General features: G+C 39.5%; 1 protein-coding gene across 1 annotated transcript; it reads right to left on the bottom strand.

Annotated features, from left to right (window-relative positions):
- Window positions 1-3,386: 3,386 nt before the first annotated feature.
- On the bottom strand, window positions 3,387-5,661 carry LOC122655098. Its single transcript, XM_043849334.1, has 2 exons — window positions 4,678-5,661; window positions 3,387-4,372 (listed from the first exon to the last, which is right to left on the bottom strand). The coding sequence occupies exons 1-2, from the start codon at window positions 5,648-5,650 to the stop codon at window positions 3,387-3,389; spliced, it is 1,959 nt and encodes a 652-aa protein (XP_043705269.1). The 5' UTR covers window positions 5,651-5,661.
- Between the last annotated feature and the right edge of the window lie 6,427 nt (window positions 5,662-12,088).

Raw genomic sequence — 12,088 nt, 5'->3', positions numbered from 1 at the left:
AAAATATAGTTCTGTTCATTATATCCACTTGTTTGCATAACTTTTATGTACTTTCTGTTAATAATTTGATTTCTTCCAAATTATTCTTGAATTGAAATCTTAACCTATGTGACATTCTCATAATCCTTGAGTAATTTAAATTGCATTGCTCAATAGGTCCTGTTTCTTTTGCCTCCAAATTTGTGTAACAAGAAAACTTGAAGCAAAATCCTCCTGAAATGGCTCAGATGAAAATCTCAAAGTTTGTGTTGGTGCCATCAAAGGATTTGATTACTTATAGATACTGAGCTTTGTTGTGTCAGATGTTTTCATTCTGTCCCATGATAACCATGTAGAGTTTCCCCTGAAACGAAAATTGGGATTACTTTTGTAACATCAAATTCTTGTGGCATTTTATTTTTGGGAGGCGGGGGGAGGGTGAGGAAGAAATTCTGACAGTTTGGGCACAGATTTTAGGAGATTAATACAGAACTGCTAACAGTAAACAGTTGCTTCTAGAAATATAGCAAATATTTTTAGACCTTGTATGCTTATGAAAAATAAAACCAGTAAACAACTACAAATTTAGAAATATGATTCCATGAGTAGCTTCTCATGTGAAAAGGGAATTATTTTCAACATTGGAATGGGATCTGGACTAATTTGGTGCAGAAAAACTAGCACTAGTGGAAGAGGACTAATTGTTGCACATGTTATTAGCTTTATAGGAAAGTCAAAAGTTGTGGCTTATAATGGTAGGATGTGTTTCGGACCTATGATCACTTGGTCACAATCACAATGGAGTACCGTTGCACCGTACCGGGGCCCGCCCTCATTTATCGCTTCTGTGAGAAAATTTAAAGTAGAATAGAGAATGACATTGTCACCAACTTTAATATAAGACTGGGATGAAGACCTCTTTTTTCTACAATAAAAGGGGAAATGACATGAAGGTTGGTCCAGAATCCAGGACGAGTGTACACGGAAAAGGTCATGGAACAAATAAGAATCAATTTCTTAATTTTTTTTTTTTTTTTTTTTTTTTTTTTTTTTTAAATAGGGCTGTGTTTGACAAGCTTTTTTAAATAAATTGTGAATCTAAAATGCATTCTCAATTCCTCTCTTTTTTCTTGCTTTAAAATACATTAAAGATTCAAAATCTATTCCTAGAAAGCATACCAAATACAGATTTGAAAATTATACCCAAAGGGTGCAGCATCTAGACCCATTAGCGAATTATTAGAGGGAGCATTGATTGGTACCAATCTATAGGAAAGGAAGAAAATTAGGGTTTTACTCCTATCTCTACCACATGATTAATGCCAAGTGTTTATCGCCACCTTGACCCGGTTGTACAATTGAGAAGTGTTTCCACTTGCTGGACTTCATTTTTTAAGTCAATCGTTCCTTGAAGACATCTTTTAGCTATCTGAGTAAAAAAGGCACTTTTTTGTGACCGAAAGAACCTTGAAATTTTTTTTTTAAGAAAAAGAAAGAACCTTGAAACTTTGATCAGAGGGTTGCATAATGGATCTTACCATCCTTGATTTCTCTCCCTCCATGATCCCTTGCTTTGGAAATTTTGTTGTATTAAATGACCTTTTAAAAGAAAAATAACTTTCTAAAAATCTCATTTGTGATGGAAAATATTTAGTTTCACATTGCTTATTGTTTGGCTCTTTTTCCGATCGTTTAAATAATCGGTCTACCGTAATAAACAGTAGTAATAGAGAGCACGGGCGTGGAGTGTACAAGATTCAATGTAGAAAAAGATTGCACTTTTGACTTCTATCAAAAGATGTGGAATCCCCTTTTGCCACGATTGCTCCAAGGACTTTGAATTAAAGACTAAATTGCAATATGCGAAGAACAGGATAATCACAGAACAAATGATAGAGATGAAATAAGAAATCAAGAGTTTCTATTGATCTCGATGTTGGTATATACAGAGGATATACCACTGATACAAGAAATCAAAAGAAAAACTTGACAAAGAGAAGATGACCGCGATGGTCAGGGAGAATATTACATTAAGAAAAGGTAAAATGCAAATAAAATAAAAGATAATTTAAATTGCAGGTTTGTTGATTGTCGAGAGATCCCTTCCTCTTTTGCGAATATGACTTTTATACTTGTGAGGATGGAGTCTCCATTATGCGTTCCTTAATTGCGACTCCTTTGACGGTTATAGAACTGTTTGTACATCACGTCCTCCTAGAGTGGCTTCCACTTTGGAGGTGGCGTTGGTTTTAGGTACTTCCTGGTTATAACCATTTCGGCCCTCCCACGTTTTCTTCACGTGAGCAGTTTGCCTTGTTGACCGATCCTCTACAACTTAAAGTTGATTGGTCTTTCATTATTGGTCAATTGAAAATTTTAGGGTGTAAACACTTATAGAAGAGAGTAGTGTAACTCATATTGTACAATAGAAACACTATAAGGGTAGGGTTTTTTGAAAGAAAGGCTCTCGATTCTCTTTTTCATTAGTGGTTAGAGCATCAACCAACCATCGTCTGTTAAAAGTGCTCTCTTTGTGTGTTGAGTGTCAACCAGAGTCTGTTAAAGGCCTTGGGTTTGTTTAGAGCCTTACTGACAACATACATTACACTACATAAATAGTGTTTTCAATGGATATTTCATCCATAAATATTGGACAACTTTTGTAACAACCTAGACTTTCTCTTGGCATGATATTGTCCGTTTTGACCCAATGAGCCTCACGACTTTAAAATGCATCATACCAAATAGATGAAACTATTCTTTATCAATAGCTTAAGATCTCTTTCTCTATCCGATGTGGGAGTAAATTTTCACTCCCTCACCGATCCAAACCCCCTGATACTATACCATCTCCATCTCTTGTTAGGGACCCCTCAACGATCTTCCAAATGAACCAGTACTATACTGTCTCTTGGGTGTCAGAAACGACCTCTATCTGGGCTGCCTGAATGTGTAGACACAAAGGCAGTGATGCAATAGTTTTAAAATCGGAATGGGATCCGCCGATTCGAATAAAAAATAAATCGTAAGAGCATTTCTAGGTGTTAGAGCAGAATTTAACAGATTCCGACCGATTCTGAACGATCCAAATGGAAATCGGATCAGAATCAGTGGAAACCAATCCTGATTCCTGACTTCAAGGAAAACAGGTTTGTCGTGAAGCTGAAACAACCAAGAAAACAGTATAAAAATACAATACTTGCCACTAGTCAAACCTGTTACTGTGTGTCGGTGTGGTACTTTTGCGCTGATGTAGGAGTATATGTTACAAGGACCCAAAAAAAACACAAAAACAAAAACGTACATACAATGGAGTGAAATTATGAAAATACCCATCTCCATTTGTTCCTCATATCTTAATATGTCAATTTGAACTTTCAAAGATTCTTTCAACTCTGTCCGACAATTCATTTCACATCATCTCCCTCCCTCTTCTCTCCATCTATCCTTGTCTTTGAGTTGGTGGTGGTTGCGACGACGGGCGGCGACTTCGTTGTCGTCGTCGTCGTCGTCGTCGTGGTGGAAGAGCATACGTCAGCGTTTCCGTTTCCATTTCCATTGATTATTATTGGTTCATCAGCAATAGCCATTTCGGTCTCGGCAGCCGCTGCGGCTTCCCTAAACTTCTTATAGATATCGCTGCGGTAGAACTTCCTGGTCCTAATAACCAAAATCATAGATACGGCACACCCGAACAACGTCACCGCAGTAATTATAAGGAAGGAAAGCCTATAACACACTACCCCAGTACAATTCAATACCTGTCCCGCCACCCTCGTCCGCCCTAGCGCCGCCATCTGCTTCCTCGCCTCTTTATCATACAAATGCCCGGCCAGCCTCACATTAAGCACGTACAACCCAATCGGACTCGCCACCGCCCCGAAATTGTAAAGCGTGGAGTAATACTTCAGCCCAAATATCTCCGATATTATGGCGAAGAGCAGCGGCCACTGTGCCCCAAAACAGAACCCAATAATCACCGACGCCACATACAAACCGTTGGGAACCCCAAAGGCAATCAAGATGTGGCCAACACAGGAGAGGAGAAGGACCAATGTGAGCATTAAGGGCCGTGGGAATTTGTATTTCTTGAGAAAAATTTCAGAGACGAAACCTGCCACCACTCTTCCCAGGTAATTCCATATGCTCACTAGTGACACGAAGGTGCTTGTGCTGCTTGATGGGTACCCCAATGAAAGGCCTATCTGCCCCAAATTGTCTATCGCTGTTAATGTCCCTCCAATCCCACATATCGTCGCTAGAAACAGAACCAACATGTCCACACTCACTAGTGCTTGTAAAATGGTGTAGTCTTCACCTCTATCTGGCGCTCTAAACATGTTGGCTAAGCAAGAAACTGCTTCTGGCTTCTTGGAACTTGTCCCACCTTCTGCTGCCATTTTTGAAGCTGGTGGTTGTTAGAAGAAAACATTTTGAGTTTCAATTGAAACCTTAACATCATATAGAAATCTAGAACACGAATGGATCTGACTCTCCTTTCAACCGTGGCGGGAGTTGAAGGATCTAACCCAGCAATAACAGGGAAGTATCAGAATATGGTCATTTTAAAGGGATCCACTTGGGTCCCACCTGTTAAATGGCCAAAACCCCTTTTGTTTTACAGGGGTTCGGAGGAGAGGAGCCAAATCCAATTGGAACACCAATAGATAAACACGCAAACGAAGGAATTAGACGTACCTCGCATTGCGTATGTTGATGACGATTGGACTATTGAATCCCTTGTCGCATCTTCAGCTTCCATTGTTAAAGCCGGTGGTGGCTTCTCAACGGTAAGTTTAATCTCGCAAGAAGAAGAAGAAGAAGTCTTTTTCTTCTTCTTCCAGAGGTCAATCTCTTCGATTACAACGATGGCAAGTGGGAGAAAGAGCAAGCCAAGAACAGCCGCGGCACTGACCCCATACTCAGCTCGATTGAACTTGAACTTCTGCTCTATAATGATTATGATCATAAGAAATCCAGCTAAGGCAAGAGAAATGTAAAGGAACCTGTAAAACACCTTCAGCTCTCTGGGTTGTCGAACAACTTTCATGATTCTAATGGTTCGAACGAAAGCAAAAGAAATAGCAGCGGGAAGCCAACCAATGAAAAGAATGAGAGACTTAGGGTCGTTTCCATAAACGGCATGGTAGATTTGGGTTATTATAGCACCGCTAAGGCCGACGAAACCCTTGAGTAGACCTAAAACGATGCCTCTGCTTTCAGGGAAGTTCTTGACAAGGGTGACAAGAGCACCGGTGTTGGCAAAGGATTGGGAATTGGCACCAATACAGATATAGATACACATGTGCCATACTTGAGGTCTTGAAATGGTACCTTTTACGGCGAGCCATATCATGAGGTAACCACCAAAATTCATGACGGCGCCGATGACTAGAACCACCCAAGGAGGTGTTACCTCGTTGATTAGGCCGGCGAGAACACCGACGTTAGCACCTACGTCTTTGAAGAAACTAAGAAGGTTGAGAGTGGTTTGATCGTAACCAAGAGATGTTTTGATCTCGTTAGAGTAGAGACCAAACATGTAAGTAGCACCGGCTGCTGACATGATGAGAAGAGATGCGAAGACCATGAACCATCTTCCTGAGAATACCTGCCCTGTTAGGCTTCTCATCTCTCTACATGATCCAATACTTCCACTACCACCACCCATATCCGCTGCCATCACCTTCACCCTCTCTCTCTCTCTCTCTCTCTGTAGAGTTGGAGTTCTATTGGATATCAGTGAAGATATGGTTTTCCAATTGCAATGTATATAAAGAACGAAAAAGATCCTGTGCATCCGGGCAGCCGGGCTGCATGTGCAGCGCCAGACTCAAGGCACTGCACTTTGACCGCTTTATCCCAGCTTGGGCAAGGCGCTTGGGCAAGGGTAAGGCGGTCAAAGCGTACCAGTCCAGATAAGAAGGGAGAGTAATAACTTTTTTTTTTTTGTTGGTAAATGAGAGTAATAACTTAATAAATGGGTTCACACGTAGGGATAGATAGGTCATTTCATGTTAGGAAAGATTAACAGAGAGAGCATGCTAACGTATGACTCACTGTACCATCCACGGACCCCTTAATGAAACTTTTTTCAAGAAATTTTTTTTTTATGAAAAGGGAAAATAAAAAGGACCGAGTTTTCCTCCACCAATGGTGATTGAGATCTTATTCACCGAGGGGCAGGAGAGGGCGAGAATGGATATTGGGAGGGTATTTTGTATTGACCAATTATTGGATTCCCTCTTAAACTTGAAAACCCAATATTTATTCCTATCTTCCACCTCAGCTGATTGCTAAGAATCCATTGTATTTAATGTACATATCAAAATCAGCTAAGGCTATCTCTTTAAACAATTCAACTATATATTCCTGATCAATAAGTCACCAATATATCGGGACTGGCAAAGAAGCAGGCCCTGGTCATGGGGAAGAACCTCAACCACGAGAAGGAAATGTAATAACCATGGTTGATTGATTGTAATTTTCCCTTAATTGATTGTATGAATAATTACTGAATATATAGTTGAATAGCTTACAAAGATAGTCTTAGCTTTGTTTGGTATGTACACTAGATACAATGGAATCTTAGCAATCAGCTGAGGTGGAGGATAGGACCAAATATTGGGTTTCCAAGTTTAGGAGGAAATCCAATATTTGGTCAATATGCCCCCTCAAGTGGAAGGTTTCGAGCATTAAAGCTTCAACTTGTCACGCAAGAACTGGTACCGGGCCGTTGCTAGGGCCTTGGTGAGAATGTCTACTAGTTGATCCTTCGTGGAGATAAACTGGACGAGTAATTCACGGCTGGCACCATGATCCCAGACGAAATGGAAGTCAATTTCAACACGTTTTGTTTGGGCGTGGAAGACCGAATTAGTCGAGAGGTACGTGGCTCCAATGTTGTCGCACCATAGTATTGGTGGGCCAGATAGAGAAATGTGAAGTTCGATAAACAAAGATTGTAGCCATATTAGTTCAGCCGCCGCATCTGTCAGGGCCTTATATTTTACCTCTGTAGAAGAACGTGCAACAGTGAACTGTTTCCTTGATATCCATGAGATAAGATTAGTCCCGAAAAATTTGAAACATACTAAAATCTTATGTGGGGTTTGTGAACCTTAGGATGGTAGGTGAATCGTCATTTATGGAAGAAGGAAAACTTTATCCAAAAAATTAAATGATAACATTAGAAAGTAGAAACATCATCTAGAGATGTATATGTCCCCATCTTCCATTTAAAGAAGAACTAGGCGTCACATTAAATGGAAGAAATTCCCTATCACGCCAGTGTGCAGTTTCAGGCATTGGAGGATTTTTAATTAGGAAATTAAAACCCTTAAAATTGGGGTGTTTTGAGGAGACTTCAAAGAAGAGGTGGGTGGGTGCATGCAAAAGGGGTTGGGACACTGGTAGTGTTGCAGACATCTTTTCCCCTCTTTAAATATACAAAACTTAAATAAAGTCAGTTCGAGAAACATCGAACCCAAATAAGTCCATGGCGAGACTCCATGGTAGGTGTGGATTGGATGATTGCCTAATTACTTGATTAGTTGACTTGGTGAGGCAATCAGGGCGTGCTTCTTTAGGAGATGGGATTTCCAAAAGCACATAGTTTTTGACATAAAACTTAGGACCAAAGAGTTTTTCTTAAGCCACAGTTAAAAGGGAATCTCTTGACCGTGGTTTTTATACGGGCGAGAGAGGGTATCACACAACAGTAAAGAGCCTGTTCAATTATTCATAAATAGGGGAGAATGTTTAAGGACCGATGATAAGAGTTGAAACCTACTTACATAGTGGAAGAAAATTTTCTCCTCAAACTTAAATTTTCTTATAATACACGATTACATGGATCAAGAATCACCATATCATTCTTTTTGTGATAAAACTTGATGTCAATTTGGAGATACTATAAAGACATGCAAAATTAAACCAGCTTTGAGATTTTTGTTTTTGAGAGAAGATCCCAAGACGCTAGATTGGGGATTTTTTCCCACATGAGAATAAGTTGGAGAATCCACTCTGACACTCTCTCTTAGAAAAAAATATGTACATTTTACTAAACAAATCCGTTTCCCACCTTGTAGGTACGATTTCATTCCCACCTCTATCTTTTATATATAGTTTTTCCACTAGTTCACTTCCCTCCCTTTTACATCCAACCAAATGGAGCACATAAACACATAGGGCTTTCATCACAATACCTCCATCACATTTATTTTTGGGAATTGGAGAGCTTTAATAGGGGGGGGGGGGGGGGGGATAGGCCCCAAGGTGGTTTGAACTCATGACGTCTTATTTGAGGAGTTGTTCTTTTGCCAACTGAGCTGACCCTTTGGAGTTGTATCTCCATCACATTTATTTCTATCCTTTTAAGACATGGATTGATGATTTGACACTAGATCATGTTAAAGGGCATACCCAGTGCATGAGGCTCCTGCCACTATGGGGTCTGGGGATGATCATGTTGTAGACTTAAAAAACCTTTTGTGGTAAAATTAACTGTCATTCTGAAGTTCTGTGATTAATTATGTCAATTATATGATTCATCATGTATGGGTTTTTATGTGATCCCTTTCACTTTTTAAACTTAATTGAAATCTTTATAGTAAAAGGGCGTACCCAGTGCACGAGGTTCCCACCCCTCCCCAGACCCCACATTGGCGGGAGCCTAATGCTCTGGGTACGTCCTTTTTATAGTAAAATATGGAATCTTAGATAGATCTGAATATTTGATTGTCATTAACGAATGATGTTATGGGCAACATGTCAACTAAATAGTAGGGTCAACCAAACAACCACATATCCTTAAAACTGAGCATGATGGATGGAGTTCCAGATGTAGGGATGATAATACTCCAAACCTGCTAGTTAACTAATGAGGGAAAGAACGCTACCCAGTCGTGCATAAGGCGTGGCGATCATGCCTAGACACAAGAAGTGCCTTGGGCGCCTGGAAATTACCGCTTTACCTCCATGTAAAAGCCGAATTTTCAGACGCACAAGGTGCATTTTGTGCCTAGGCATGGTCGCCACACCTTGCACACAACCAGGTAGCATTCTGTTTTTTTTTTTTTTTTTTTTTTGGGTAAAAAGGTAGCATTCTGTTACCCTTAACTAATTTGTCCATTTGCAATTTGGATTCAACTAAACGTGTGGTGCACCAAACCAACAAATACAATTGCCCTCTCCTCCACACAATCATTGAAATGTACACAAAATTAAATTGCTTATTTGTACAAGCAAAGGACTTTCCCAATACAAACCCTTCCTGCAGTGCTGCCATTTTTTGAGGAAACTAACTGAAACTCATTAGTTAATATCATGTCATGTTCATGGTCCTGTTTAATCGGGCAAAATTTCGGATTTTCATCCTGCCCAGGGCACTACATTTAAGAATCCAATCGTAAAAATATGGATAGTGACGTATTTTTATCTTTTCAAGTGTTGAATGGACGGTTGAATTCTTAAATGTGGTGCATTGGATAGTGGACTGCACATGAGAAGATAAATTTTCCAAAATTTCACATCTTCGTGATAAGAATTTGTAGAAACAAAAGCAACAAGGGATTGAATTGAATTGAACTTCCCCATGGGCTTAATTTAGCTAGGTATCAGTCTCTCTGAAATTTTACACGTTTAAAAAGTTTGTTGTTTTAGGGTTGTTTTTGACATACATTTGGAATTTAGCTCGTCTCCAGGGAGCCCAGCAGGCCCAGGGTGCTGCCAGCCATTAGGCTGTGCCGCACACATCTCTAGGCATGCACCGAGATGTGTGCAGCACAGGTCAACCGCTGGATGCCCCCTGGCAGCATCCTGGGCGCTAGGCTCCCTAGAGACGATCCTGATCCATACATTTGAGATGAATTCAAAGAAAACGGGTAAAAAAAAAGGCATTTAAAATGTGTTTTAACTAATTATGCTAATGCTTCTGAGATGCTTTGCTAACAAATTACAGTAAAATAGTCAGAACATGATGGAAGACGTTCAACGCGTTATTCCTGAAATATATAGTTAGTTCTCTTTAGTTGATAAGATCATATACCCTTTCTTTTAAGTTGGCTTTGATGAATAAAACAAGAATTGGTAACTAGAAATTCTTTATAGGTGAAGCAAATCAAACCTATTTTTAGACAAAGAAATTGGTATATATACAATTGGTGCGTGTGCGTTAGCTAACTGTGTCTCCATCTTGCATTGATAGCTATCGGTTTTGGTTTAGATATTATATCTCAAACATCTTATCAATTTGATTTTCTATCTGATCTGATATAGGTTTAAAAAAAATAAATAAATAAAAAATTGAGATTGAATTGAATCGAATCGATCATTTGTCACCTCTAGTTACAAAGTAATAGGAAGCATACTGAAGGTTTTTTTTTTTTTTTTTTTAAAGAAAATATTATTAAGGATAATGTGAGAAACGCATGGCTGAGCATTACATAAATCACACAACCATGGATTAGAAATAGGCCACACCATTGTACACTTAAGTTTATTTTTTATGAAAAGAAAAAATATATTAATTCAAGGGCAGATTTACAGTAAGATTATAGAGAACAATTTTGTTTTTGAGCTTAAGGCTTTTTCAGCGCAAAACCTAAGAAGATCAAGCAGTGTATTATAATGGCACCGGTAAAAAGAAACTTCTTTGGAAATATCCTCCACCTGCAAAAAAATATTTATAATTTCCAGCGGCCATGGCGAATGGGATGGAGATGGAAGAAGACCGGGCATTGTCTTGTTGGAGCACCAAACTTCTTTCATCTTTAATCCCTACAGCGCGGCATGTTCAAGACCTTTGAGAATTCCAAAAAGTTTAGGTTCCAAAAAATGTCGAGGATATAAAGTTCTTGCGGCGATGAAAATAAATTGCCCTTTAACAAAATTTATGAGGCCTACCCTGATGGCCCTATGGTCCTAGAGTCCTGCCCTGCACATATCAATACAGGAAAATCTAAAATAGGTAAAACAAGACATGCAAGAGAAATCAAAGCCATCATTAATTACATCCAGGGATGAAATTTGGGGAGTATAATTTAAAACAGGGTTGGGTCGGGCTTAGCCCGAGGCTTCAACCCTGGCCCGACTTGACCCTAACTCAGGGCCAAAAATTTTCAGCCTTGACCCACCCTTAGGGTCAAATATCTCAGTCCAGACCCTGTTCAGGCTCAAGGCAGGTTCGGACTGATAGGGCCAAACTTGCACCCTTAAGAGAGAGTGTCTCACGAGTTGTATATCATCCACAGGGAGGAGAAAGAGAGTGAGGAGAGACGTATACTGCTACTGCTGGCAATTAGCACATCATTTTTTCAAAATAAAAGTAGGCATTTTATATAAGATTAGTTAACCACTAGCCAACTCGTTGGATTACTCATCGAGAATCTTTTGTAGATGGTCAAACGTTTGAATTCTCCTGGGGGAATAGGTCTCTAAGCTGATGACATAGGCTACGTCATCTCTCTGTCTCTCTCTCTCTCTTCTCTTCTCTTCTCACCTCTATGCACTTATTGACAAACCATCACCTACCCTCTCCATAGGCTGGACCCCCACCCCACCAGCTAAGAGATCACTCTCACTATTTCTAGCCGTGCAAGATGTAGTCTGTTCTTATCATCAATCCTAATTGCTCCATATATTTTCAATTAAGTAGCTATATGCAAACACTTAATTAATTAATGATACATTATATATACAAGTCAACTTGATAACATGACAACATATGATTGATCCATAAATTGGTAACCTATTGTGTTTTTTAAGACTTGGATTGGCTATAAATAATAAAGATGTGGGGAAATGATCGACACAAATTAATATCACCTCCATTAAGCATTCAAAACTTAAGGGCAAGGCAGCCCTTAAACGTGGTCCATATTTCGTTGTATAATATATTATATATGAAGATCATAAGTGATATTATACATTTTATTATAGTGTTATTTTATGTAGAATTGATAATTTTCTTCTCGGTTCATTCCAATCTATACATTTCCTTCCCTCTCCTCATGATCAGGGCCAATCAGGTTCAGCCCGACCCGACCCTGAGGGCAGGTCAGGTTTGGATTTTTAAGGTCCTGAGTCAGGGTCGGGTCGGGCTTGGGTC

The sequence above is a fragment of the Telopea speciosissima genome, chromosome 3 (assembly GCF_018873765.1).
Source record: "Telopea speciosissima isolate NSW1024214 ecotype Mountain lineage chromosome 3, Tspe_v1, whole genome shotgun sequence".
In the NCBI taxonomy this organism is placed as follows: Eukaryota; Viridiplantae; Streptophyta; class Magnoliopsida; order Proteales; family Proteaceae; genus Telopea; species Telopea speciosissima.
This window is presented reverse-complemented; position numbering and strand designations above follow the sequence as displayed.

Coding starts and splice junctions, on each gene's coding strand:
- LOC122655098 (XM_043849334.1), bottom strand. CDS start 5,650: ATGGGTGGTGGTAGTGGAAGTATTGGATCATGTAGAGAGATGAGAAGC. Junction 4,373..4,677: donor ATCAACATACGCAATGCGAG/GTACGTCTAATT, acceptor CAAAAATGGCAG/CAGAAGGTGGGACAAGTTCC.